Source organism: Sceloporus occidentalis, unplaced genomic scaffold (assembly GCF_023333645.1).
Source record: "Sceloporus occidentalis isolate IW3139 unplaced genomic scaffold, rSceOcc1.0.p SCAF_10, whole genome shotgun sequence".
Lineage (NCBI taxonomy): Eukaryota > Metazoa > Chordata > Lepidosauria > Squamata > Phrynosomatidae > Sceloporus > Sceloporus occidentalis.
Window position 1 is genome coordinate 9574568 of NW_028316990.1, and position 27854 is coordinate 9602421.

A 27854-nucleotide genomic window follows, 5' to 3' on the forward strand; every position below is an offset into this window, starting at 1 on the left:
CATCTGGGAAATGCGGAGAGCCGAGATCCAAAGGGGCAACTATTTGGCTCTTTTATTGTCTGCACAATAAAGGTTGTTGTCCTCTCCTGTGAAAAAGGGAAGGGATGCAAGGAAAAACTGACGAAACAGCCCTATTCCTAATTCCTAGCAGCATAAAGATGAAGGCATTGACTCCCGTCCCTCCTTCTCTGGACCCTTTGCCTCCCTTGGGACAGAAGCACTGACCAAGCCTCTGCTTAAAGTGTGTTTCTCCGGTTGCTAAGGCCTGGGCAGCTGCTGGGGAAAGAAAATGCCTTTCCTGGTAGCCGAGGGGATCATTTGTCTTGGGGGAAATGCTCATCTTCACAGGGACAGCTGTAGAAACATCCTTCCTGCGGTGACCTTTGGGATCACCATCATCATCATCATCATCATCTTTGTTGCTCTGTTTTATGCAGCTTTTTAAGGTCCAAAACTGCAGAAATAATGGAGTTTGAGAGCGCTTTAAGTACTGCCCTGGCTCAGTGCTAGGGAATTCTGGGAATTGTAGTTTATTCTACCACCAGAAGCTCTCTGACAGAGAAGGCTAAATGTCTCACAAAATGTAGTCAGACTTTGTCTAGTCTGAACGTATAAAGTTCTTTGTGGTCATTATTTTGGTTCCCTTTATGTCCAACATTAAGCCTTGCCTTTGCGCTTCCTTCTTTGACCTTCCTTGGCATTTGTTCCACGTCTTTGAGGTTCTTTCTCTGCTAGGATTATGGCGTTGTCACCATATTGATCCTACGGGAAGAGGCGGGATATATATAAATGGGTTATTGTTATTATTATTATTATTATCATCGTTATATCTCAGATTGTTGATGTTTCTTCCTCCTATCTCCATTCCTCCCTCTTCCATGCCCTAGTACCTTCCTTACCTTAGGTGTTTTATGATCCCACCTCGGTGCTCCCCTTCCCTGGAGCCACTTTCTCCCTTATATTGCACCCAAAATCAGATTCAGGAAGGATCCTGTGCTTCCTACAAGCACCTTATAATCTGAATTATATTATGATAAAAATACTATATTTGGGCTTCTGTCTATTTTTGTCTATATGTGCCTATAGGTTGAACAAACAGGATGATAAAGGGCAGCCTTCCCTGACCACTTTGGCAATTGGGAACCACTCTGCTTCTCCATGTTCTGCTCTAACAGGAGCCTTTTCTTATCAGGACTGTCAGATGCAGGGGCAGCTCCAGGCCTTTTGGGTGCCTTCCATAGCTTTTCCTGACCTCTTCTAGGCAAGAATTAAGCGGCTCTTAAAACATCCCCATTGGCCTTAAGCCAGTCCCAGCGCCCCTCCCAGCCAGGAGCAATGGTCCATTCCAGGGACTTCCTGAGTGCTTCCCCTCTCCATCTGGCTCAAATGGTTTCTCCCTTTGGGTCTCTCTGGCGCATGCGCGCTTCTGGGCTTCTTGATGCAACCATGAGCACAAAGCAGCAGCAAGAGGAGGAGAAGAGGCGCCTGGTCCGGGAAAGGGTCCGGGATTTCCCAGACTTCCCCTCTCCAGGGGTGCTTTTCCGGTAAGTGGGACCAGAGAAGGAATGCCCTCTGCACATGCTCAGGAACCCTCTTTTGGAAGGCCCTAAAACTTGTGATGCAGTCCCTTAGGGCCTTCCAGAAATGTCCCTGAGCATGTGCAGAGGGCAACCCCACCTTTTAGCATCTTCCAAAAGTGCCCCTGACCATGTGCAGAGGGCAATTTCCCCCCCCCCACTTTTGAGAACTTCCTCCCAAAGTGCTCCTGAGCATGTGCAGAGGCCGTTCCCCTCTTTTAAGACCTCAAAAAACAGTTCCCCCTCCCTTTTAAGACTCTGAAAACTGCTCCTGAGCATGTGCAAAAGCCAGCCCTCCCCACAAGAGTGCTCCTGAGCATGAGCAGAGGGCTTTTCCTCCCATGTGCCTGCAAGGTAGAAATGGGAGCAAAGTGGTGGGGAGGGGAGTCGGTGAAGAAGAGCAATACATGGTTTTAAGTCAAAATTGGATCAGCTTAAACCCTGCTTTGAACCGGGAAGAAGAAGAAGAGCTGTTTTTATTTCTTTGCCTTTTTAATGCAGCAGAAGCTATAAACACCGTCGGAGCGCAGAGCTGTGGCCATGTTCTGGAAGGGTTCATTCCTGATGTTTCCTCTCCAGAGGTGTCAGATGTTCAGATGTTCTCAGAAGATGCCAAAGCCACAGATGCTGGCAAAATGTCAGAAACAAACTTCTAGAACATGGCCCCAAACCCCCCAAACCCTATGGATGCTGGCCTTGAAAGCCTTGGACTTCACATTGCCTTAGGGGAGCGAGAAGGGAACATACATTATTTGACAGCGGTGTTTGTCTAGTGGCACACTTCCGTCTTTATGAAACCTTTCCCCCCTTTTTCTAGAGACATCACCCCTCTCTTGAAGGACCCTCTCGCCTTTAAGGCGGCCATCGATCTCCTGGAAGCCCACGTCAAGGCCTCCCACCCGAAATTCGATTACATTGCAGGTGAGTCAATGGGTCGTCCTCCATCCTCATCCTCATCAATATCATCATCAGGAGACAAAGGGAAGGCATTGCCCCTCCAAATGAGCATTCTCCCCCCATGAAATTTTCCTTCATTCCCCAAATTTCTAGCACTCCAGAGAGAGATTGAAAATGTTTTACACCTAGAACTCTTCTAATCTGCCGTGTTTGCATGCTTGGGCTGCGTCCGCATTGTAGCATCAATGCACTGTGACGCTGCTTTAACTGCCACAGCTCAGTGCTATGGAATCCTGGGATTTGTAGCTTTGTGAGCCTTCTCTGTCAGAGAGCTCTGGTGCCACAACAAAATGCAAACCCTGGGTTTTCGTAGGACGGAGCTGGAGCAGTTAAAGCGGTGTCAGACTGCATTCATTTTGCAGCATGGCCACAACCACTGAATTGGTCTTCAGGCCATTTCTGCTTATATATGTATGTGTGTATTGTGTGCCTTCATTACAAAGGTGATCCTTTCATGGGGTTTTCTTGTCAAGAGTTGTTCAGAGGTTTGTCATTGCCTTCCCTTGAGGTTGAGAGAGTGTGACTTGCCCAAGGTGACCCAGTGGGTTTCATGACTGAGCTGGGAATCAAACCCTGGTCTCCAGAGCCATAGTCCAAAATTCAAACCACTATGCCACACTGGCTCCCTCATTTAAAGGGACAACATTTTGATTTGGGGGGCAATCTAGTTCACTGTTATCAACTCTGGTTGGCAGCAATGGTGCCAAAGTCTGGCTTTCCTCCCCTTGAGAACAGACTTCCTTATTTGCTCTGCTTCTTCTAGGTCTCGATTCCCGGGGCTTCCTTTTTGGACCGTCTTTGGCACAGAGGTTAGGAGTCGGATTTGTGCTAATCCGGAAAAAAGGCAAACTCCCGGGTCCCACGGAGTCTGTCTCCTACACTCTCGAATATGGCAAGGTAATTCTGTTTATTCGTGGGCTGGTGCAAGGAGAAGAATCATAGAGTTGGAAGAGACCCCAAGGACCACCCAATCCAACCCCATTTTGCCATGCAGGAAGTCACAATCAAAGCATCCCCCACAGATGGCCATCCAGCCTCTGTTTAAAAACCTCCAGAGGGGGAGTCTCCACCTTAAGAAAGTGAAGCAAACTCTCTAAATCCCCGGGAACATATCCAGAGGTAGCTGTGTTGGCCATATAGCAAAGTACAGTCACACCCAAAATCCGCAGAACAACCATACCTTTATTGGGCCAACCAAAATGCACAAGATGTATGTGGCAAGATTTTGACATTCCTGCGTGTCTTGTCTCCTGTAGGCAGAGCTTGAGGTCCAGAGTGATGCGGTCAAGCCAGGCCAGAAGGTGATCCTGATCGACGACCTTCTGGCCACAGGAGGTAAGAGTCTTGTACAGTTGCTGCCCGTTGTGTGTTGTGATGCCCAGGATGACCAGTGGCTCCTTTCGCCAATTCCCAGCTTTCTGCATTATATATTTTCAAAGCTAGAGGATCCAACTATGGCTCCTTTAGTCATCCTAGCAAACCTAAGGGGGTGACCCAAAACCATCACAGTACATGGGTGTGCATATACACATCTGTGGTCTTACAGCAAGCCCATACATTTCATGGGGTTTTCTTAGGCAAGGACTCCCCAGAGGTGGCTTTGCCAGTTCTTTCATCTGAAATAGAGTCTGATATTCCCCGACAGTCTCCCATCCAGTCCTTTGCAGCTTGCGAAGTTATGCGCAGCCCTGTGTAGCGACATTTGGAAATTCCTCCAGAAGGAAAAATAAATAAATTGGGTAATTTGAAAATCTTGTAGAAAGAGGAAGAATGAGTCACAGGCTTTTCTCGGATGTGGCATCTGAGCTTGGCCAAATATGTCTCCACAGCCAGGAAGGGACAGAAAACCATAGCATGGTGAAGTGAAAATGTCTATTTTGAGGAGTCCAATTTCCATATTGTACTGCACTTTCCTTTCCATAGATAGGTTGAGTTTCCCAATTTTGTTGCTCTTGTTCTGATGGTTGAACACATTACAGCTTTCTTGTTGTCGATATTGATGCTTCTACAGTTGATATACTTAACCCTAGTCTATTATTGTGGAGCCAGCATGGCATAGTGGTTTGAACATTGGCCTATGACTCTGGAGACCAGGGTTTTATTCTGAGCTCGGCCATTAAACCCTCTGGGTGACCATAGGCAAGTCACACTCTCTCAGCCACCTCTGAACAAACTTTGCAAAAAAAAGAAAACAGAAAACAGAAATGACTTGAAAGCATACAATAAGTAATATTTGTTAGCAAATAGTGGAATGGATTCTGGGGTATTCTTATATTTGACCTTGGGCAAGTCATATTCTTTCAGCCTTGGAAGAAGGCAATGTTTGCAACCATCCTCTGAACAAATCTTGCTATGATAGTAGTCTTAAGGTTGGAAATGACTCAAAAGGCAATAGTGTCCCAAAATGGCTGTGATGGCAGCAAGATCAGTGGAAGGAGGATGTTATATTTGTAGCCTCTGTTAACAGGTTGTCTTTTCTCCTCTTTGACCCAGGGACGATGCGTGCTGCCTGTGAGCTGATGTCCAAGCTTCAGGCCCAGATCCTGGACTGCATTGTGCTCATCGAGCTGACGTTCCTCAAAGGGGCCGAAGCCCTCAAGCCGTTCCCCTTCTATTCACTCCTGAAGTACGACTGAAGGACGCCTGGGAGATCGGCAGCTCCACGCTTCAGTTAAAATCAGCAGGTAGAAAAAGCTACCTTTTCTGGCCTGCATTTTGCAGACTCCCCAGCCAGTTCGGCCGGTGGCTGTGATAACCTGGGAGATTTGGGGCGCCGCAGTCCAAAAAGCAGCATTCCCAAACCACAATTCTGTCATCATCGGCATGAAGTCTCATACACTTCAGCCGCATCCTGCCAGATTTCATCATATTATTTCTGCTTTTCTTGAATCATCCAAACATGGAATCACCCAAACCTCCTCTTTTTTCCAATTCACCATCGCTCTCATTTAACGGGAGCTAGTTCGTCAATTAATCATGGACTTAAGCGTGTCTGGGCTTTGCTATGTATGTAAATCAAACACAGAAGAGTTCATTTATTTCCAAGTTTATATTTTTAAAATAAAAAAGATACAAGCACACATCATTGACTCAACATATTGGTTGGTCCCATTGATTCAATGGATCTAATGCAGAGGGAATGAACAGAAACCAGGCCTAATACTTCCAAGCTACGAATTGCACTTATCCATTATCACAGGCTATTATAATAATTTCTGCATTTGGCACTGAATGATACGCATGTTCAGAGATCAGCAAATTACGGTGCAATTACACCCTGGTTGTGAATGTCAAAGTACTTTCTCTGAATAACCCAGAGCCTCCAACCAGAGACGCTGGTCTTGGAAGTCCACCAGCAAAATCTGGCAGATCAAAGGTTGAGGCCTTTGCTCAAAGTGAAATTCTGTATACGTTGCAATGGCTACAGGGAAGCTTATGTAAAGGGAGTTTTAATCAGACAACTCTCCAGGTGATGTCAGACAGCAGCTCTGATGAATGGAGAGGAATGATGGGAGATGCAGTCAAGCATCATCTGGAGGCTCGGAGCACAAGGGTGGAAGTAATCCATGCTTATGAAATGCACAATTTTTGTTCTAATTTATTCATCTCTTTTGCATGCTGGCTTTATTACAGAAGTGGTTGATCTTTCTAATTCCCTAAAACTAGACTCCGCTGTTCTTTATGTGTTCTTGGACCACAACTCCCATCAGCCCTAACCAATGGCAAGGAAAAATGGCCCCGGAAAATTGGGTGCCTCCCTCCTCTCACTGAACTAGGAATATAAATTACAGGGTGGGAACCATACAGCCCAGAAAATGCCATTGTGCTGCACCTCCCAGCATCCACCACCACTGGCTAGATGCACAAGGGCTAATGGGAGTGGCAATCCCAACCCACTTTTAGGAATGCAAGTAGTCAGCCTTCCACGTTGGTACTCCAAGTCATAGGTTCTGCATGCCTTTTGCCAAAGGCAAGCAAAGAAAATAGGTAACTCCTGTGATATAACAAGAAGCCTGGAAAATAAGTAATGACTTTGCTAGAACAAGAAGCCCTCTCCAGTACATGCCAGTCCAGAAAACATTTAATGCCTAAGTTCATACTATCTTTTCACACTTCAGAATGGACCCTTTTTAAAAAAGAAAGAATGTATTTATCCCCATCACTTGCAAACTTTAAAAGAGAAAAATGCAGAGGGAGCGGGTTCCAGTTCCTGGAAAAGCCTACCCCACCCTTTGCATTCTGCTCTGATAATGGGAAATTGCATCACTTTTTTTAAGAACATACATTTTTTGTGCTCTTGCAGAGGCACCCATTCTCTTTGCTTGTCCCCCAAATTCAGCCCCCCCCCAAAAAAAAAGCTCAGTCAGAGGAAGATCATTCCAAAAATATTTAAAAATGTAAAAACCAGAGGAGAGGAAGAGGTTTGGATCTCTAACAGGAATGGCAACTGCAAGCAAGTTGAATTTCTGGGCACATGGCAGCACTGTCCTCTAGCGGTCAGTTTGAAAGTTTACAGCTGACCAAAAGGAAGGAGAAAGCAGCCAGCAGTAAAAACAACAGGAGCATTCAGACAGAAAGGTGAGTATTCCCGTTTTTACCTTTATTGCTGCATCTACATTAAAGCGGAAAGGAAAAAAACCCTGAAACCTCTTTGGGTAAAACTCATCTGGGAGGATCTGGTGACCATGCTGCTCTTTGCAAGTCTTAACTGCTGGGGAATTGTTACTTCCAATTCAAAGCGTCTCCTCTTCCTTCATCCTTTTGGCCAGTTTCTCCATGACAATGTTGAGGTCAACGTTTTTGTCCAGCTTGAGGTACACGTCTTTCCGAATGGAGAGGACGCTGACCCAGGCCGGCAGCAGCTCCGAGAGCAAACGGAGGTGCGTCTCCATTTCGCCTACAGAGACAAAGGTGGGATTCTCAGATCTGAATCACAGAGCCCCAGCAGTCAATTTCTGGGTCAATTTCCAAACTGTTCAGCTAGTTTTTCTTTAATGGCAGTCATAAAAATGGCCCCGAGCAGCATGTCTACAGCTTCCTCCTGCACTGATTTAGCACTTCACTAAAACCCCAATATTTCCCCAGAGAAGCTTCCTGAAGGGCTGCTTGTCTCTTGGCTCGCCCCAATCCAAACCTTTCACCCAGCTCCCAGCCACCGCTTCGCCTGCCTCTTACCGTGTGTCATGAGAGAGCGGTAGCTGTCTATCATCCGCTGGCAGGCCACCTCCATGGCCAGCGCCGGCTTCTTCTCCGCCACGAAGACGTTGCGCAGGACCCGCGCCATTTCCGACAACCGACCCATCATCCCCAGGCGATGCTCCTGCTGTGGGTTTCGTGTCATCAGGGCCTGCAGCTTCTGGGCTTCCTTGGCTCTGACCTGAGAAAGAGATGACCGAGTTGTTAGGATTTTTATTTGTTTTATATCCTGCCTTTCTCCCGATAAAAGGACTCAAAGCTGCAAACAGGCAATTAAAAAAGAATACAAATTTAAAAGTATGAAATATTTGGGGTGAGAGAGCTGAAGTGGGCAAGAATCAAATCCACATCAGGCTTTAATTTGAATTTTATAGGAGCTGTTCAAGGTGTAGAAAACCTCATGAAAGTGATATACATACATATATATGTAATTTCAGTGCTGCCTTTCTCCTAGAAGGGATCCAAGGCGACTCACAAGATAAAAACATCTGAACAGCTTCACAGTAAAAAGGTAAATACAATTAAAATCATCTATTTAAATAAGATGATGCTTAGAAATGAAATAAAATAAAGACACGACCCCCCCCAAAGGTGCAGTCCAAGGAAGTTGCATCCTCCCTTGTCCCACATTCTGTTCACAATCTATGGGAGGCAGTGAAAGCGCCGCCGATGATCTCTGATAGAAAGGCGGGAACCAAGTAAATCTTGTATTATTATTGTTCTCACCCTCTCTAGTAAGGACTGCGAGACCCCTTTTAGGCCGGTGGGGGTGTCTGGTGGGGCAGAAGGGGGCGGACGGGGGGACTCCGGAGTGGACAGGCTGGACTCCTCCGCTGCCCTCAAGGCCAGGTTAGCCAAGGCCTTCTCCATCTGGAAATCAGAGAAACAGCCAAGGTCAGGGGCTTCTTATGCAGGAAAAAAACCCAGAAAAGACATCACAAAGTCATAGATGAAACTGCAGAGGGTCCTTGGTATCCGCTTGGTTCCAGAACCCCTCGGGGATACGAAAATCCGTGGATGCTCAAAGTCCTATTAAATACAATGGCCTGAGTTGTTCTTTGCAGCCCAGGAAACTCCTGTGTGAAACCAAGTCCTGATCTGGAGCCTGTGAGGTTGTGTAAGGCTGGGGGTCCATCCCAGGACCTGAGCTCTGGTTTGCACCTGGAAAGTCACTGTATTGAACTGAGCTCTGGTTTGCTACCTTGAGAATCTTCCATGAGACCAAGCTCTGGTTTGCAGCCTAGAAAGTCATCCATGAGAATGAGGTGGTCTGGTCTGCAGCCTGGAAAATCACTGCATGGGCTGAGCTCTGGTTTGCTAGCACAGGAATCTTCCATGAAACCAAGCTGTGGATTGTATTGATTTGAGCTCCGGTTTACTACCATGGGAGTCATCCATGAGTCTGAGCTCTGGGTTGCAGCTTGGAAAGTCATTCAACTGAACTGAGCTCTGGTTTGCATCATATGTACGCTGATGACACCCAAATTTATTTCTCTGTGTCCCCGACTATTGCAGTGACTAGGGATGGCATCTCTCCTCTGGATGCCTGTCTTGGATCGGTAATGGGCTGGATGAGGAAAAACAAGCTCAGACTGAATCCAGAGAAAACGGAGGTACTCGCGATAGGTACTGCAAGACCAGGGATGGAGTTTTGTCACCCAGTCCTGGATGGGGTCACACTTCCCCTAAAGGACGGGGTTCGCAGTTTGGGAGTACTCCTGGATCCGTCCTTACAATTGACATCCCAAATAGATGCGACGGCCAAGAGTGCTTGGTATCAGCTTCGGTTGATACACCAACTGCGTCCCTACCTGGACCGAAAGGACCTTGAAGCAGTGGTACTTGCACTGGTAATCTCTCGGTTAGATTTCTGCAATGCGCTCTACTTTGGGCTACCCTTGTACCAAATTCGGAAGCTTCAACTGGTTCAAAATGCAGCAGCCAGATTGGCCACCGGAACATCTAGGTTTGACCATAGAACACCAATACTGAAATCTCTTCACTGGCTGTCAATTAGCTTCCAGGTGCAATACAAGGTCTTGGTTATTACCTTTAAAGCCCTACATGGCTCAGGCCGGAGTTACTTGCGGGAGCGCTTCTCCCTACATAATCCGCCCCACACTCTCAGAACATCTTACTAGAATATTATAATACCAGGCTAATGACAACTTCACGTAAGGCATTCACTGCCACGGCCCCAAGATTATGGAATGACCCACCGGAAGAGATCCGTCTCATTACTACCTTAGAGGCCTTGAAGAAGGCACTCAAAATGGATCTCTTCCAGCGGATTTATTCCATATAAAAAGGTTATGACGACTGCTCTTCCTTGACTCTGATTGTTGGCTAATGGACGAATTGTAATTTTTAGAGAACTAATAGGAATTCTTGGTAAATTCAGTGTTAGTATTTTGTTGTATTGATTCTAAATTGTACTAAGTGTCTTTTAAGGTTGTAATCCCGCCTCGATCCGTGGGAGAGGCGGGAGGTATAAATAAACTGTTATTATTATTATTTATTATTATTATATGGAATTGAGTTCTGGTTTGCAGCTTGAAAAGCTGTTGTTATAAACTGAGATCTGCTTTGCAGCCTGGGATTTTACTGCCTGGTCCTGCAGCTCTGCCTACTTCTGGAAGGGAGGCTTCCTGCTACCAAGCCCTTTCCCAAATTGGAATCCAGTCCCTGCAGCCAAAAGACCTTCTCCCAAACTCTGGTTTCCACCACCTGGCTCTACCTTTGGCGTCATCATGCTCCGCGCCTTTGCAAGCACCTCCTGCGCGCTGGTGATTCTGTCCACCTGCGGAGCCTGTGGCAGCTCAGCGGGCACAACGTCGGGCACATCGTCCACGTTGAACCGGGGGTGCCACCTGGTCAGCTTGTGCTCCGGCACCACCATCGGAGGGTCGAGAGAGGCCAAGAAAACCTACAAGGGGATGACCAAGGAAACGACATTATAATGCTTATCTTCACATTTACTGGTTTTTTTACAGGAGGAATTGGCAACTGCGCCAATGGTGGGCACCATGTTTCATGCCCACAAAGTGCACTCCCAAGTGGGCTGCATCCTGCCATAATCAGAAGGGATGCAATGTCATGCAGTGTTGCTCTATGTGAGAGATGCCCTTAGTGCAATAATAGTAATAGTAATAATAATATCTTTCCCTCCTGGCTTCAAGGCTTGAGGCAGGGTACAACATGTTAAACTAGAAAAGACAACGACAAAAAGGTAACACCAACAATTAAAATACAATACTATAAAACCATTAAGGTACACTCATAGGAGTACATATCTTTAAAATATACACATTTTAAAAAGCCATGATTTCAAATTGACTGGTAGGTCTGCTGGAATTAATTGTGCGGTATAGATGCAACCATAAAAATATCTGAAGTCAAATAAATGATAAATTCACGGTTCATTTTTAATTTTTCAGATTAAAACCACCAGAAGACCCAGAAAAAGGGGGACAGACGGACCAACCTTGTGGTGACTTTTGACAATATTAATCAGGTTCCGGCTGAATGTCTTCCGGCGCTCCATCAGGTGCGAAGCTGACAGTTTCTCACCTGAAATCCAGATGTGACACCTTAGGCATGCAAATCCAGCCGTGGGGACTCCGAAGCAACCCACACAACCTGGGGCCAGCCACTCTCCTGCTCAGCCTGGAGGGCCCAGTTTGGGGAAATCTGTCCTGGCATAGCAAGCAGCCTGCAACCGTCCCCTTGCCCCCAACGTACCGGCCTCCAGGACTGGCTCAAAGGTGAGTTGGTAGTCACTTCGCTTCTGGCCACCGCTGCCAAAGGTGGGTATGTTCTTCTCTTGGCGGAGGATGTATGAGTTTGGGTACACCGTTTTGATCTGACCCACGTTCCGCTCCTCAAATTGCCTATAGATACGGAGGAGGAGGAGAAGGAAGAATTAACAGCCAGAAATCAATTTTTAAAGACACCCCCCTTGGAAAACTGCCCTTTAAACCCCACATAAAGGAAATTGTATTTTCCAGGATTCAATTATAGTTTGTTGGACTACAGCGTGATATTACCAGTTTTGTCTTTTTCTCTGGGTTTGTTTTTAATTTGAGTCCCAGTTTGGGGAGGAAAGGCAGGATCACAAGTGAATCTATATTATTCTTGTTGTTGTTGTTATGTTTGTTTATACCCCACCTTCCTCCCAATACAGGGACTCAAGGCGGCTTACAAATCTAAAACATTCCAAGTTAAAACACTATAAATATGCAAAATACAAGTTACATATACACACAAACACATGTGTGTGTGTGTGTGTTTTACATATATATATATATATATATATCTCACACACTGTTAATAATACTGTTTGGAGAGTCAGCTTGGTGCAGTGGTTTGAGAGCTGGACTATGACTCTAGAGATCAGGGTTTAAATCCTGGGTCTAAATGTAAACCCATTGGGCCTCAGAGGATACTAACAACAAACCCCCTCAGATGAAACTTGCCAAGAAAAACCCATGATAGGTTTGCCTTAGGGTCACCATAAATTGGAAACCCTATTGTATATAACGGGACTTGAGCATCCATGGATTTTGGTATCCATGGGGGGTCCTTAAACCAAACCCTAGCAAATAACCAAGGGCCTACTGTAATAGTAGTAACAACATCATCAGCATCATCCTCTATTGTATGTAATGGGACTTGGGCATCCATGGATTTTTGTATCCATGAGAGATCCTGGAACCAAGCCCCAAAAGATACCAAGGGCCCACTGTATTTCTTTACCCCCCACACACAGAGATCACAGTCATCGCTGCCCCACAATACTTCCTTGGAAGAAGAGCCCACTCACTTGCGCATCATGTCCTGGACCCCTTGCTTGACCTTGGCAAAGGTGGCCGTCTCCGAGCGGTTGAAGAGCATCCCCACAATGGTGTCCATGCTGCGGAACATCTCGGCCAGCACCCTGTACTTGTAGGGCAGCGCCAAGCCTGGGGGGATGTCCTCGGAGAGAGCATGGAAGCGCTGGTAGGCTGGTACCTTCTCACTGGTTTTTAGGGGGGAGAGAAAAATGGATTAAAGATTAGTGCTAGAAATTTGTTGGGGGTCGAAAGCTTGCCTACAGAAGCAGTTGGACAATAATGTTGGATGAGTGTGGCTAAGTGGTCTGAAGGCTGGACTACAATCCTGGAGAACAGGGTTCGATTCCCAGCTCCGCCATAAAACTCCAGGAGACCCTGGGCAAGTCACACTCTCTCAGCCAGCTTCAGGGGAAGGCAATGGCAAACCCTCCTCTGAAGAAATCGGGCCAAGAAAAACCCAGGATAGGGTTGCTATTTGAAGGCACACAATGACAAGAACATCTGCACTTGGTTCAAGGTGCCAGATGCAGAGTTGTGCATGCAGCGGAGTTGTGTTTGCAGCTGCGCACAGGCATGCACAGGGAGAGGCACACAGATGTGTGGTTGTATATTCATTTTCGTATATATATATTGCAGTGTTGTCATTCAGCACAAGCACAACTGAGGTGTAAAACTCTACTTATACTTTCCATTTCTGGGCACAATTCAAAGTGCTGGTTATGTCCCATAAAGCCCTATACAGTGGACCCTTGCCTTACATGGGGGATCCATTCGAGACCCCCCCCCCCCCCCCGCGTAAGGCGAATTCTGCTTATGCTCAAGCCCCACTCATTTGAATGGGGCTCATGTGTGCGGCAGTGTGTGTGTGTGCTGCCCCTTGCGCGGCTTGTGCACATATATACTTCTTGGGTCCAGACTGCCTTAAAGCCCCCGTCTCCCAATACGCACCTGGCCTCTGCTTTTGGCTCCGGATCCTCCTTGCGCAGATTTCCCTCTTTCTCCTGTCTGGATCCTCTCTTCTCCCGGATCTTGGATTCCAGGAGCCGAGCCCGGTTGAGGCGGCTCTTTACGTCGCCATCCGTCCCCGAGGAGCCCGCCGGCAAACGCACTTTCTGCGCCAAAGCGCGGATCTTCTCTAAGCGGCCTTTCAGCTCCACCAGCTCCTCTTTGGATGTCTCCTGTTAGGAAAGTGTGGAGAAAGAGATATGTTCAGAGGGGGTTGCCATTGCCATCCTGAGGCTGAGAGAGTGTGACTTGCCCAAGCCATATTTAAACACCTAAAGGAATGGCACGACCAACAGCATTCATTTTTAATTTGGAAAACAATCTTTATTAAGACATACAATAAAATATTCTTATCCTCTCGATATTTCCTTTCCATTCCCTTCCCTCCAAAACCCTTCCATTATTAATGTACAGAGTTGCAACTTCCTTTACAGCATTTCCTCATACTTTCCTTTCTTTTCCTCTGTTCTATAGACATATCTGTTCTTGTTTTTAAGCTGTGTACATTTCTATATGCTATTCTCTCACCTTCATAGGAAACTCTTCTTTCAACCTTTTTACGTCGTAGTTTACTTTATAGTAAAGCATTATTTTCATATCAATTTATTTAATGATCAAATACTTGAGCATCTCTTTCTACCAACTTCAAAGCTCATAAGACCAGGGTTATAGAGACTGAGATTTCATGGTTATCATTACAAAGGCAGCCACTGGTGCCAATGCCACCCAGCCCTGGCACCTGGGGCATTCTGGGAGTTGTCATCCCCCCAAACTAACTTTTCCAAGCGTGTCACTATTCCTTCCTCCTCCTCCTCTGAGGCTGGCCTTGTCCTCTGATGCTGCCACGCCATTTTGTTCTTCCATCTCCGGCTTCAGGGCTGGTGAGAGACCCACGTTCGCCAACTCCTTTGCCTTCTTATCCAGGCTGGAAGGGCTGTGGGGCCCAAGAGGCACAGCGGCGGCGGCGGCGACTGCGGGTTCAGAGGCCTGGAAGAGAAACATGGGCTGAGGAACCTCAGGAGTCACATCTAGCCCCAAATACCTGCTGCAGGAGCAACAGCTGAGGCTGCGCTAGAGGGCCTCCTTTGGCACATTCCTTGGTCTGAAAGGTTTGGGGCTCCTTCAGATTGTGGAATAGCCGCATACATCGGGGGGGGGGGGGGCTTGGCATCCCAGGAGCTCTTATGGATGCCCAAATCCATGGCTGCTCCTGTCCCATTATGCGCAATGACGGAAGAGTAGTAGTGGGAGTAGTAGTAGTATAAGAGTGGGCCCATAGCTCCTGAAGGGGTTGGGCTCCAGGGCTCCCTCTGGACCCACCTCCATGGATGCTCAGCTCCCATTAGGCGCAATGGGGTATTCTTACTATTGCCACATCCACGGTTCTTCAAGCCCCATTGTGTCTTATTACATGAAGCCTGTCATAGATCAAGAAGCCGGGGCTGCAGAGGGCCAGCTCTTGCCCTTCCATTTGGAAAGCCGCCTGGAGCCCAGCCTGGGAGGAAGGCGGCTTAGAAAGAAGGGACAAAGGAGGGGGAAGGAACCAGTCCGTGGCTGACTGAGTGAGGCTCACCGTCTCCGGGGCCATGAGCAGCCTCTTCCTGGCCCTGGCGCCGGCTTGGAGCTGGCCTTGCTGGGGCCGGGGCCTCTTCCTGCTGCCGGCCGAGGCTCCCACTCCCGGAGGCTCCGAGGCGGCCGGGGTGCGAGGCGAGGCCAGGAGGGACGGCGGCGGCGGCGGCGGCGGCGGCAGCTGCTGCTCCTTCTGGGGCGGATGAGGGCCATGCTGGCCCTTGGCTTCCTTGGAGCCCAACGGGGCCCTTCTGCTCTTCGGGAAGAACTGCGTGACTCTCAGCTGCCTCTTGCTCTCCGCCACGTGGCTCCGCCAAGGCGCCGCCATCGAACGCTCAGCGCCCCAACGTTCCATCCGATGGAACGCTCAGCAGCAGCCCAACGTTCTATCCGTCGACTTTCCCGGGTCTGGGCTCCAAGCTCCGCCCTTTCCGCTGCTTTTTCCCGCGAAGGAGGCCCCGCCCTCTTAAAGGCGCCGCGTCCCTTTTTCGAAAAGCCTGGATGCACTGAGCATTTGCCCAACTTCTGCTTTAGCTTTATGCGCTGCTCTGGTTCTGCAGGCTGCCTTTGTTTGATATCTAGCTAGCTTTATAGCTAGATAGATAGCTAGATATGTGTGTGTGTGTGTGTGTGTCAGTGAATATATATATATATATATATATATATATATAGTGTGTGTGTGTGTGTATACACACTGCTATAACTCTAAAGGGTGCATTTGTTTTATATGCACATATGAAATATACACAGCCATATGTAATTGTATACTATATTATATGTGTATACTATACACATATTATACGTGTGTGTATTTGGGGGCATGGAATTGTGGGGAATACACCCCTCCCCATTTGTAATGTGTTTTATACACACACACACACACACACACATACATACATATATTTCTTTTGCAAATTTTATATCTTAATTATTTATACAAAGTTATATAGTTCTGCAGGGTGCATTTGTTTTGTGTTTGTGTGTATACACACACACATTATACTTATACATATATACTTATATATACTTGCAAACTTTAAGAGTTGCAGCTCGGTTTATAGCAAAAAGCAGGGAATGTTGTATATATGCATTGTGTGTGTGTTTGTGTATTGTTAGTGTAGCTTTTTCCTACCCTCAGACTGACTCCTGTTTTATAATCTCAGCGTAACATTGAAATAAAATGTGGCAACTCCACTACCTTCTGCATCCAAAATGCAGAAATAATGCACTTTGACACCGCTTTAATTGCTGTGACTCGGTGCTATGGACTTATGGGAATTGTAGTTTGTTGTGGCACCAGAGCAAAGTTGTTAGGCTGCATCTGCACTGCAGAAATAACCCAGTTTGATACCACTTTAATCCATCCTGGTCTCAAAAGGATATATGTGTGTTTGTGATGCATATAGTGAAAAGTGTGCCAATTAAATTTAAAAAGGCTGCATCCTCACTGCAGAAATAATCCAGATGACACCGCTTTAACTGCCATGGTTCCATGCTATGGAATTCTGGGATTTGTAGTTTGCTGCAGCACCAGAGCTCTGTTGTCAGATGGCTGAATGCCTCACAAAACTACAAATCCCAGAATCCCATAGCATTGCAGCGTAGCAGTTAAAGCGGCGTCAAGCTGGATTATTTCTGCAGCCTAAAACCCCATTAAAGTCGAAAGACCTGACTTCTAAGCAGGCATTACAAGTAGGTTCCTGCTGTTGAACCTCTGGCTTTGTTTCTGGAATAAGCCCCCTAGATGTTGGACTGCAGGTCTCAGCAGCCTTGTCCCAGCATCGCCAAAGTAGAAGAATGCTGGGAGGTGTAGTCCAAGAACAGTTTGCAGGCCGCAGCATGAGTCCCACCTCGATTGACCTCCAGAGTTAGCACAGTTCTGGGCCTTCTCCCAATGTCTGCGCTGAGCCAAGAAAATGCCACAAAGCCTCCTGGGGAAGAAGGATCAATGATGAATTTATTAATGAATTTATTGGGATTTATGGCCCAAAGCGGATCAATGCCTCGCAAGGTCTTAGGAGGATGCAGCATTGGTTCAGGAGACAGAGGTCCAATCCACACGGCGGAAATAATCCAGTTTGACACCGCTTTAAAGGCCCTGGCTCAATGTTAGGAAATCCTGGGAACTGTAGTTTTGGGAGCTCTTGCCTCCGTTATCAGAGAGCCTTGGTGCCAAAATCAAGCCACAGCTCTCAGGATCCCATAGCACTGAGCCAAGGCCATTAAAGTGGTCTCAAACTGGGTCATTTCTGCACTGTGTTTTGGACCTAAGAAGTATACACACGCGCATATAGCTATACTGTGTGTGCGTGTGTATACACATACTATATATAGATATTTGTATATGTGTGTGTGTGTGTATATACACACACACACACTGAGTCCTAGCAGCAAAGATTTCAGATTGCTATAGCACATAAAGCCAAGGTCCAAAACACACTGCAGAAACTATCCAGTTTCAGACTGCTTTAACTGCCCTCAGTGTGCTTGCCTTGTGCGGTGTAGAAAAGAACCCAAGAACGCAAGCCTTGCCCCAAATGTGCCCGGCTTATTTCCTCTTCCTTTCCAGATGGACTTTGTAGCCAGAGCATACAAAGCAAATAGTCCAGGCTTTCGTTGCCTGTGGGACAGTTTCCAGCTTATGAGGGAATCAGAATAGTCCAAGATTTCCCATACCTTGGATCAACCATTCATTGGAACAGAGACTGAAGAAATCAGAAGAAGGCTATGAACTGGAAGGGCAGTTAGGAAAGAACGAGAAGCAATTAATGGAAGAGGAGTGCTTTTAATAGCATTGAGTTGGGGGGGGGGGGTGTTGGTGGAGAGCATTTTGCCCCATGGATGTGTTTGCATCCTAAGAAATATGAATTTGAATGGATCTCTTCTGGGAGGTCTCCAAGCCACACTGGATTTCTGTCAGATCTGAAAGACAAGGGAGAGGCTCATAGAACGGCAGAGTTGGAAGAGACTGCGAGGGCCCTCCAGTCCAACAGAGGCATTGCTCACCTGCCGGTGGAAGGCATGATCTGGGTGTCTTGCAGGAAGGGCAGCTGTTTGTGTTGAATTTATTCCATCCTTGGCATTTCCTGAAAAGGAGAGAATGGATTTAAAATGATATTTGGCCTTTAAGCAGAGGCTGGATGTCCACCTGTCAATGGGGGTGCTTTGATGGAGAGTTCCTGCATGGCAGAAGAAAGGGTCGGACTGGACGGATTTGTAATTTTTAGAGAACTAAAAGGAATTCTGGGTAAATTCAGTGTTAGTATTTTATTGTCGTATTGACTGTAAATTGTACTGAGTGTCTTTTAAGGTTGTAATCCCTCCTTGATCCGTGGGAGGTATAAATAAACTATTATTATTATTATTATTGAAATGTAAAATGTGTCCACCTGTTCCCACATCCACCACGATCCCTTTTCTTTTGGGTGGCTCCCAGGACTGTGTCTGGCTTTGTTTAGGTTTGAAGGCCTCTTCAGTTTGGATTCCAGGTCTAAGGATCAGAGAAGAAACCATTCTTGGCCTATATTATGTTACGCATGATGCCTGTGTCCTGAGAGAGACGCATGCATCGCTGAAACAGCTGTCTCTATCAGGCCATTGTCGAATCAGTTACCATCCAAATGCAGCTTCTTTGGGTTTCTCTGCCAAGTTGCATCTCCAGAGCCTTCGCTTGTTCATCTCAAGCTTTATTCTGTTCACGGAGGCGAGCCTTGTTTAGCTTCTCCTCTCTCCATTGCTGGATCCATAAATCGATTAATCCTACAAATGAATTAATAATACAGACTGCCAAGAAGAAGGGTTTCCCTGCATGCATGGCGACTGTCTTCTGCCCCTATTTGCTTCCCATTTGGGAAGAAGGCCTGCTCAATCCCAGGGGCAAGAAGGACCTTTGCAAGTTGGCAACCAGATCATGGGTTTTGGGTTTCAGAAGTCCAGAGAAAGGAGGCTGGGGCCCTGCTCTGTGCCTTTTCAACCCCTCTTGGAAGCGGGAATGAAGTGTTCTCCGGATGCAGCCTGGGTCCTTAGCTCAGCTCAGAAGTTGGAAGGCAGTGCCTCTGAGCATGAACAGAGCGGCTGCACTTTGCTTTATCGACCTGGATTTATCTGACGTAAACATCTTCTGAGGAAGGACTCAGTTTGCATCCGCACTGAAGAAATAACCCAGTTTGATGCCGCTTTAACTGCCCTTGGCTCCTGTCGTGGAACGCTGGGGTTTGTAGTTGCGGCGTCTGACAGAGAGGGCTAAACGGCTCCTGAAAGCTACAAATCCCAAGAGTCCATGGCAGCAGGGAGCCATGACGGAAGCTCAAGCGGTGCCATCCTGGACCCCCCCCCCCGGTCCCTGGCCCCCTCCTCGGCCTCCCAGGAGCCTCTCCCTCCCTCCCTGGAGAGGCCCCTCCTGGGCCAGAAAGGCCCTCAAGGCCGCCGCCCAAGACGGGACTCTGAAGGCCTTTCCACCAGGAAGACCGGGAAGACGACGAGCTCCCCAAGGAAGCCAGCAGAGGGACCGGCGGCCAGGAGCAGGAGCAGGAGGAGCCCAGCCAGCAAGGCTCACCGGCGCTGCCGACCGGGCGGCCTTGCCCTGGACTTGGCGGCAGAGACGGAAGGCAGGCCCAGCCCCCGCGCCTGGCCCAGGACAGGGCCAGCGGAAGGCCCTCTTCCTGGCCAGGCTCCCCGCCCGGGGCCCAGACCCTCCCCAGAGAGAGAGAGAGACAGAGAGAGCCCGGGCTCCAGGCAGGAGCTGCTCCCTCCGACTGACTCTCTTCCGGAGAGGAGGACGGTGGGCGGGGATTCAAACTGCCGCCCCGCCCCGCCCTGCAGCCACTTCCGGCTCCCCTTGACCCCGCCCACTCTCCCAGCAGCACGTGACGTCAGCCCTGGAGACAGAGGCGGGCGGGGCAGGTTAACCCTTTCTCCCGCAGGGCTTGCCTTTGCGCACGGCACCAGGATAATCCGCTTTCGGGCCGCTTTTAAATGTCATGGGGAATCCTGGGATCTGTAGTTTTGTGAGGTGTTTAGTCTGCTCTGACAGACAGAGCTCTGGGGGGGATGGATGGATGGATGGATGGATGGATGGATGGATGGATAGATAGATAGATAGATAGATAGATAGATAGATAGATAGATAGATGAAAACATAGATATGAAAACAGAGAGATATGTGTGTGCGTGTGAAAATAGATAGATATGAAAACCGATGTAGATGGATCAATAGATAGATAGGAAAACAGATAGATAGGTCGGTGGGTAGATAGAGAGATATGAAAACAAACACACAGACATATATGGAAACATAGATAAGCCACGAAAACAGATAGCTATGACAACTGATATAGATCAATAGATAGATAGATAGATAGATAGATATGAAAACATATAGTTATATAGACAGGTATGAAAACAGAGATAGCTACATAGATAAGAAGATATATACATAGGTATGAAAACAGATATATAGATATGAAATCCGATATAGATATTAAAACAGACGTGTGTGTGTGTATACAGATATAGATATGAAAACCAATAGAAATAGATATGAAAAACATATATAGATAGCTATGAAAACTGATATAGATAGATATTAAAAACAGAGAGAGAGAGAGAGAGAGAGACAGCTATGAAAGGATAGTGTGGGAGAGGCCTTAGACAGACACAAGCCAAGCACCTAACCCTGAAAGCCCTTTTCCCCCAAGATGGCTGCCTTAATGAACGCTCATCCCAATGAAGTCTCTCCGACGGAGGAAGAGGCCCAGAAACGGAGAGCCAGGCCCTGCCTCCAGATGCAGATGCGGCTCCCATCCCTATTCCCTCTGCATCATCCAATGCAATGTTGGGGAAGATGCTGAGAGACCTGACATGGAAGAAGCGTTCGTTCGTCAAACTGAGGGAGATGATCCGTATGGACAGCTTCCCTTCTGGACGCACCGTTCTTAGAGGAGAGGCAGGATTATGCAATAGAGGAAACCTGGGATTTGATAGAAGCATGTGGAATAAGGCCAAACAAATTGTAGGAGTCTGTGGCACGAAGGAGATTGGGGTTTATCTCGTGAATATCCCAGGAAATGGCGGGATTAAACATAACGCACAAAACCCGCCGTGAAAGTGGTCACAAAGAAGCATCAACGTGCATCTTTTCACTTTTGGAGTTTCAGCGGCAATGCATTTCCGACGCATGGCTTTATTTGCGCCATTGCGGGTGACAAATGCTTTGCGCAGTTACTCGCCATTTAGCAGGGCGCTTTAAATGCACTTTCATACCTCTTTGTAAACTCCTTTTCAGTGAAACATCAGAAACAGACTCTTCTAGAAGGCGGCCACATCGCCCAAAAGCCCCCACAAAAAGCCAACCCAGAAAGTGGTACCAAACTGCACCATCCCTGCAGTGCAGACCACACTGAGGCCATAGACGCTCTCATAGGGCTCTGCTGAACATTTGGCTCAAGACTTTGCAAGATTTGGGGGGTTTCAGGGGCAAAGGGTTTGGAACAGGTCTGGCTGCCCTTGCCCTTTGGGGAAGCCGAAATAACACCCTATTGCTTCCTCTCCTTTTCCTTCTTCCTTTTTGCACATCTGGAGAGAAGGAATCCGGAGGTGGAGAGATGGGACTTGGGGGGTGGGCTTGGAGGTGGGGCTGCTGGGGTCTCCATCTATTTATTCCCTGGCATGGGAGCGGCAGAGCCACTTGGCATCCTTCCTGGGGGCCTGTCTTCCAGCAAGGTCTCTCTGTCTTTCCCTTCTTTCTTTCATCCTTCCTTCCTTTCTTTCCTAGGATGTCTGCCTCGGACCGAGTCGTGGTGGTCTTGGGCGGCGCTGGCACCGTCGGTTCGGGGATTGTCAAAGCGCTGCTGGAAAAAGGTAAGATTCACGCTGCCAAACTATTCTTTATATTATAACGCCATGTACGACGGTGCCGTCCAAAGCTGGAAAAATATTGGGAACAAATCTGCGTATCAATTGAAAAGACGCTACAGATGAAAATACAAAATGAGGCCGGAAATATATTCGTTAAACCAAGTTCCTCCCCGACTTTGAAAAAGAAACAATCGGCGAGTTTTATTACGTTTAATATCGACGGCCGGAACGATAATAGGATGATATTGGAAAAGATGGGAAATGCCTGAGATAGAAGATGATAGATGGTTATTAAAACCCTTGGAAAGGATAGAAACAGATAAACTGACTTCCCATTTAAATCATAAGGATATGGATGTAATTGAGAGAGAATGGTTTCCAATGATGGAAATTACTGACAGAATTATGGAACACTGCAGAACGAAGTGGTTGTAAGACCAGGGAACATTGATAAGGGTAAATAGGATAGATGAGCAAGGGGACTTTGATGAGGGTATGTATATCATGTGAGCGAAGGGATTAAATTACTGTTTAAAGATAGGAAATGTTCTGGAGGACCGTGTTGTAAAGCATACATTAAATTTAAAATCGGGAACGGAGATGATGAGTAGATTAGTGGAGAAGGAAGTCACTTAGTGGAAACCTTTAAGGGGCAGGTTATGTTTTATATTTATAGAGGATATAATTGCCTGCTAACTTTGCAATGAAGATGCTTTTGACATACTTGCAAAATTAAACAAATATATTATTTGTAACGATTTGAGCCAAAAAACCAGGACTATGGTGAAAACCGGAGATGGCTCTCATACCTTTCACGGCCGTGCGAAAAGCAGAAAGTGCGACATTTATGTCACAAGTAAAGCAACACCGGCTGAAATTCCCTCTTTGCACAACCATTGAAGGTATAGGTTTTCTGGTTTTCCAAACAACACATGTGCGCAAGTGTGAATGCACACCCATGGGGTAAATACACAGTCGTCCACGGTTGTGAACACCAAATTGCACTAAGCACATGGCCCTAGGATTCAATGCACCAGATTCTGACATCAGAGGCTGAATGTTTTTGAAATGTTATTCCTGTTGCGACGAAAACAGTTTTTGTTGTTTATTGATTGCGATGTTGAGAAATGTAACTCTTCATCTTGGTGTGCGGCTTGTACCTTTTCCATTACTATATATATATATTAAGGAAGGTTGATACGGGGATATTGTAAAAATGGGTAAATTCCAGGCAAAATGCCTTCAAATGTTGGTTAAACGTACATTTAAAAGAAAAGTGGGAGTCGTGGAAAAATGAACATTGTGCTCATCTTCTAAGCTGCTTTTTAAATTAACATTTGTTCCACCCACAGAGAGAGAGAGAGAGAGATAGATATATATATTAAAGGTAATTCATAAAAGGTAACTCTTGATCTGGTCTCGGTTGCGTGGCTTGTTCCTTCTTCATTACTCTAAAAATAGATATATATCATTAAGGTTGGTGCTAGAAGGTCCTAAAAACGCAGGAGTTCCTGACAAAATGCCTTCAGATTTTGGGTAAATGTACATTTAAAAGGAAAATGAGAATTGCGTCACCAAAAGCCAACTTTGCTCTTATCCGCTACATTGCTTTTGAAGTTAAATTTTGTTCCACCAGCAGAATTTTTAAAAAAGGTAATTTATTTCAGGGAGATAAATTATTTGTAATGTATTACTTCCAAGGTCTCCTTAGAAGTCAGTTTTCACCGACTGATTTCACCGACTGATTTCTAGAAAGAGTGCCGCCGGATCCCAAAACGACTTTGCATTGAAGATGGCTAGAAAAAGGAGGGAGGGTTTCTTTGTGCCTTTGTGAAAATGTACTCTGCGCATGCCCAGAGGTGCTCTTGTCTCTCTGATTATCCAGTGATGTGTCCCAGACTTGAACTCGGGGCTCAGAATCGGATCTAACACCCAAATCAAGTTGCACCAGAGTCTGGCGGACCCACAATTGTTCGGACATGGGTCAGATCACACCCACAGCTCTGATTTTGTGTGTCATCTATACAGGTTTCCAAGTTGCCGTAATTTCCCGGGATGAAAGCCGATTGGAGAAACTGAGGCAGTTTTTGCCACCTTCAGCCTGCGATCGCCTCCATGCGCTCGTTGGGGATGTAGGTAAGGAAGGGCTTATGGGAAATCTGAGAACAATTTCACTAGCCAACCTTTGGAAAGACGGCTGGGTTTGCATCGCGGTTCCAGAAATGTTATTTTCCTGCAAAGATGCAGAAACAGTAAAGAAAATGCAGCTGTAAAGTCATTGGGACCTAACGATTTCCCCCGACTTCGTATGGTTTTCAATAATTTTAATTTTCTGCATTTCTTTCCCTGCCATTCTTTTTCTTTTTAATAAATGGGCCCTCGGTATCCACTGCGGTTTGTTTTTGGCATCTGCAGCAGATACTAAAAACTGAACGTTCAAGTCCCATTATAGACCATGGAGAAGTAGAATGGCGTTCCTTATATAAAACGGCAATATCAAATTGCTTTGGGGATTTTTTGGGGGTGGGAATATTTTTAAGCCATGGATGGTTGAATCTATGAATGCAGAATCTGTGGACGTGGAAGGATGACTGTATTAAATTGGTGTACCACCAAACTACGCATCCCAGGGATCCGTACCATGGAGCCATGGCAGTTAAAGCGGTGTCAAAATGGGTTATTTTTGCAGCACGGATGCAAGCCTTTGATGGATATCTGCCCTCTCTTTCCTTCCAGGGTCGGAGGAAGGGGCCGAGGATGCCAAGGGAGCTCTCCTGAAGGCCGTGGGGAAGGTGACGGACATTGTCTCCTCGCTGGGCTTCAGCTGGTGGCAAGGAGGACCCCCGCTTTCTCAGTCCCTCAAAGAGCTGCACCGGGTGAGCATGGGAACGGAGGGGTCCTCGGGAAGGGTTTTGGGGGGCTGCCGTGCTGGGAATCTCCACCCACCACCCCAACAATTTTATTCCTGCCCTTTTGCCACTCTTGGCTGCGTTTGCACTGGAAAAGGGACCCCACGCTTTTAATCATGGAGTTTATCACACTGAGGCTGATTTCAGCATTAAAGAGAGATTAAAGCGCATTCATCCCACAAATGAAGCGGAAATGATGACTAATTGTGCAAATGTTTATCGCACGCAATTGCACAAATGAAGCGATATCAGAAACGTGTTGTTGTGGAAATCCCAAAAGTAAAAAGATGTGTTAGTGCTTCTTTGCAACCACTTTAACAACGGGTTTTGTGCGACGTTGTGCGAAATTGTTTTGTGTAATTATGTGGCTTTTCCAGGATATTCATGGGATAAATTCCTTTGTGTGATAAACTCCAGAGACCAAAAAAGAGAAGGTGTCCTCATTCCTTGATTAAATTGAGCGGTTCCCAAACCTTTCTGGGCTTCCTCCTTGCAATGGATTGGGCTGGGAGGGAAGAAGAGATTTGCTGTAGTAAGCCAGGAGATGTTTGCCAGACAATATGCCACACAATGCCTCTCTTGTAGGTCTTGGACACGCTCCTCCTCAGCACCTTCACTGCCTGGAAGGCATTCTTTCCTCTGGTCAAGGACAATCCCAATGGGTCCTACACCTTCATTACAGGTGAGAAACCTTGTCAGAGCAGAGTCCATTTACACAGCAGCTCAGAGAGTTTGAAGGGCCCCCCAGGGGCCATGTAGTACTACACTTTGCCATGCAGGAACACTAAAGCTAAAGCACTCCCAAAAGATGCCCATCCATCATCCAAAGATGGGGAGTCCACTACCCTTTGGGGAAGTCTGTTTCACTTTTGGATAGCTTCTATGGTCTTCACGTTCTTCTGACAGCATCTTATGCATGTGTAAATGCTCCTGTGGAAGCGGTGGGGCTTTTTTTTATCTAGGGCCAAGCATCTGCCTTTGGCCCAAGGCCATGGAGGCAGAATTATGCTCTCAGTGTTGCTGTGCTTGCAGTGCGCAGGTAGGTGTGCCTTTTGGTATAAATCCAGTTGTGCATTGTTGCCATTCAGCACAAGGACTGCAGTTCATGCAAAGTGATGTGCTGACTGTGCAGCCCTGGTGCTAAATGACAATGATGCACAATTAGATTTAGACCAAAAGGTACAGCTGTGCACTCACCTACCTGTGCACTGCAAGCACAGCAGCACAGAGAGCACAATTCTGCCTCCATAACCTTGGGCTGAAGGCAGATGCTTGGCACTAGATTAGCAAAAGCCTCACTGCTTCCATAGGGGCATTTACAAATGCATAAGATGCTGTCAGAATTATGGCCCTGGTGTACATGCTAAGTCCTGGCCCAGGTGGCATCTCCATTGCGGCCCATTTGATCTTCTCTCTTCCAGGAGGGGCTGGTGAGCGTCTCCTGATGCCTGGCACAGGATTCCTAACCCTGGGGGCTGCCGGAGCCCTGGCATTTTCCCTCATAGTGAGGGAGGAGTACCCAGACGTCCCCTGCAAGCTGAACGAGGTCAGTCCAAGGCGGTGATGGACACTGGGGTGGGATGGAGGGAGCAGAACTGCCTTCATTGCTTCCAATCCAACCAGACCCACTTTCTCTGTACTCTGGGGCTTCCTAGAGGACCTTTCCCCTCTCGGTCCCCTTTAAATAGTGGGATGCTGAGCATCTTCTGTGGGAGTTTGGGAAAGAGAACACCTCTGTGAGCAACACACCATCATGGCGCCATGTGTCCAGCTCTGTTTCAACATCTTGAACTGGAGAGAGAGAAAGAGAGAGTCTGCATCCACACATTCACCTATCCTTGGCTGGAAACTATATATATATATTAAAACCCCAAAAAGCAAACCTTGATTTTGCCATTTTATACAAGGAACACGATTTTACTGTGGCATTGCATTGAATGGGACTTGAGTATCCACAGATTTTGGTATCCACAAGTAGTCCTGGAACCAAACTGCAGTGGATACCTAGGGCCCACTGTATGCGTAAGTCACAAACAGGATTCCAGCCACAGTTAACAACAACAACAAGAAGAAGCCCTTGTCAGGAGTACACTCCAGGTTTCCAGCCAAGAGATGCTTGGTGTGGCTGGAGACCTGCCCTTTCTCCCATGCCCCTATTCCAAATCACCTTCCTTGCTTCCACAGGTGAAGATCAACATGGGAGTGACCACTCCGGAGCGCCTGGGCCCAGGCTACGTGAGCCACTTGGAGGTGGGCAAAGCAGTGGCCTCCTTGGTGGAGAAGAGAGCCGTCTCCCACACAGTGCTGAGCGCCGTCTCGCCAGCCGACCTGAAGACCCTGGCACTGGAGGGGAAGATCTGAGGATCCACCAGCTGTGACCCTTCCCTTCCGTTGACCCCTCTTGTCCTGATCCTCTGTGGGCTCTCTCAAGCTAGGTAGGAAAAGGGGGCTTCATGTTGCCTTGGGGTGGGTTGCCAAGGGGTGGGCCGGGGGCATCTTACCTTAGTCAGATCCTTATGCTGGACTAGTGGAAGATGGATCCTTTCACGAGGCACTAATGGGGCCATCTCTTTGCAGTGTTGGTAAAACACAGGAATGCTAGATAAGGGCCCAGATCCTGGTGCAAGTCCACTTTCTCCTCTCTCCTTGTGTGCTTACCCTTCTCATTTGGTGCTGCCTCCCACCATGGCCATTTAGTGGACAGAGGGAGACGGTCAAGCAGTGACCAGAGGTAAATCTAAAAGGGGTTCCCATACCTTTAGTGGCCATACAGAAGAGGGGCTGTGCCCTTGGGAATGGCCTGTGGCCCATTTGGCTCAAAAGGAAGGACCTTTCCAGATGCCAACAGCTTTGCATGTCCTTGCCATAACACAGTTCCTGCTTTGGGGCAATCGTCATAGTCTCCTGCAGCTTTTAATAAACATTTTCGTATATTTAATAAACCTTAAATGCTA

At 47.2% G+C, this 27854-nt stretch overlaps 3 protein-coding genes and 1 long non-coding RNA gene across 6 annotated transcripts; 2 read left to right on the forward strand and 2 right to left on the reverse strand.

Moving 5' to 3' along the window:
• Nucleotides 1-1436: 1436 nt before the first annotated feature.
• LOC149305832 (adenine phosphoribosyltransferase-like) lies at nt 1437-5629 on the forward strand. Its single transcript, XM_089540500.1, has 5 exons — nt 1437-1544; nt 2395-2498; nt 3298-3431; nt 3791-3869; nt 5028-5629. The coding sequence occupies exons 1-5, from the start codon at nt 1447-1449 to the stop codon at nt 5168-5170; spliced, it is 558 nt and encodes a 185-aa protein (XP_089396626.1). The 5' UTR covers nt 1437-1446; the 3' UTR covers nt 5171-5629.
• LOC149305833 (DNA replication factor Cdt1-like) lies at nt 5569-15528 on the reverse strand. 2 transcript variants are annotated; one of them, XM_089540492.1, is made up of 10 exons: nt 15141-15528; nt 14345-14554; nt 13511-13740; nt 12553-12747; nt 11472-11620; nt 11215-11300; nt 10468-10656; nt 8457-8600; nt 7710-7911; nt 5569-7431 (listed from the first exon to the last, which is right to left on the reverse strand). In XM_089540492.1, exons 1-10 carry the CDS (start codon nt 15489-15491, stop codon nt 7268-7270), a joined length of 1920 nt encoding a protein of 639 aa, XP_089396618.1. In that variant the 5' UTR covers nt 15492-15528; the 3' UTR covers nt 5569-7267. The 2 variants fall into 2 exon arrangements, with proteins under 2 accessions (XP_089396618.1, XP_089396621.1); XM_089540495.1 differs by lacking the exon at nt 8457-8600.
• Nucleotides 12681-27849, forward strand: LOC149305834 (peroxisomal trans-2-enoyl-CoA reductase-like). 2 transcript variants are annotated; one of them, XM_089540498.1, is made up of 7 exons: nt 12681-12728; nt 21909-21994; nt 24020-24127; nt 24728-24867; nt 25486-25582; nt 26322-26446; nt 27085-27849. In XM_089540498.1, exons 1-7 carry the CDS (start codon nt 12700-12702, stop codon nt 27259-27261), a joined length of 762 nt encoding a protein of 253 aa, XP_089396624.1. In that variant the 5' UTR covers nt 12681-12699; the 3' UTR covers nt 27262-27849. The 2 variants fall into 2 exon arrangements, with proteins under 2 accessions (XP_089396624.1, XP_089396625.1); XM_089540499.1 differs by lacking the exon at nt 26322-26446.
• Nucleotides 17902-19863, reverse strand: LOC149305835 (uncharacterized). Its single transcript, XR_016282490.1, has 5 exons — nt 19692-19863; nt 18750-18895; nt 18526-18626; nt 18143-18222; nt 17902-18058 (listed from the first exon to the last, which is right to left on the reverse strand). It is a non-coding gene; the product is annotated as an uncharacterized LOC149305835 (long non-coding RNA).
• Nucleotides 27850-27854: the final 5 nt, after the last annotated feature.

What these genes read in the sequence shown, in the direction of transcription:
- LOC149305833 (XM_089540492.1), bottom strand. Translation starts at nt 15,491, where the DNA reads ATGGAACGTTGGGGCGCTGAGCGTTCGATGGCGGCGCCTTGGCGGAGC. An exon ending in ATAGTGACACGCTTGGAAAA is followed by an intron (nt 13,741 to 14,344) that starts GTTAGTTTGGGG and finishes CTTTCCTAACAG; the next exon opens with GAGACATCCAAAGAGGAGCT. An exon ending in TGAGCCAGTCCTGGAGGCCG is followed by an intron (nt 11,301 to 11,471) that starts GTACGTTGGGGG and finishes TCTGGATTTCAG; the next exon opens with GTGAGAAACTGTCAGCTTCG.
- LOC149305834 (XM_089540498.1), top strand. Translation starts at nt 12,700, where the DNA reads ATGTCCTCGGAGAGAGCATGGAAGCGCTG. An exon ending in GAGAGAGCATGGAAGCGCTG is followed by an intron (nt 12,729 to 21,908) that starts GTAGGCTGGTAC and finishes TTTCTTTCCTAG; the next exon opens with GATGTCTGCCTCGGACCGAG. An exon ending in TCCCCTGCAAGCTGAACGAG is followed by an intron (nt 26,447 to 27,084) that starts GTCAGTCCAAGG and finishes TTGCTTCCACAG; the next exon opens with GTGAAGATCAACATGGGAGT.
- LOC149305832 (XM_089540500.1), top strand. Translation starts at nt 1,447, where the DNA reads ATGAGCACAAAGCAGCAGCAAGAGGAGGAGAAGAGGCGCCTGGTCCGG. An exon ending in GAAATTCGATTACATTGCAG is followed by an intron (nt 2,499 to 3,297) that starts GTGAGTCAATGG and finishes TGCTTCTTCTAG; the next exon opens with GTCTCGATTCCCGGGGCTTC. An exon ending in CGACCTTCTGGCCACAGGAG is followed by an intron (nt 3,870 to 5,027) that starts GTAAGAGTCTTG and finishes TCTTTGACCCAG; the next exon opens with GGACGATGCGTGCTGCCTGT.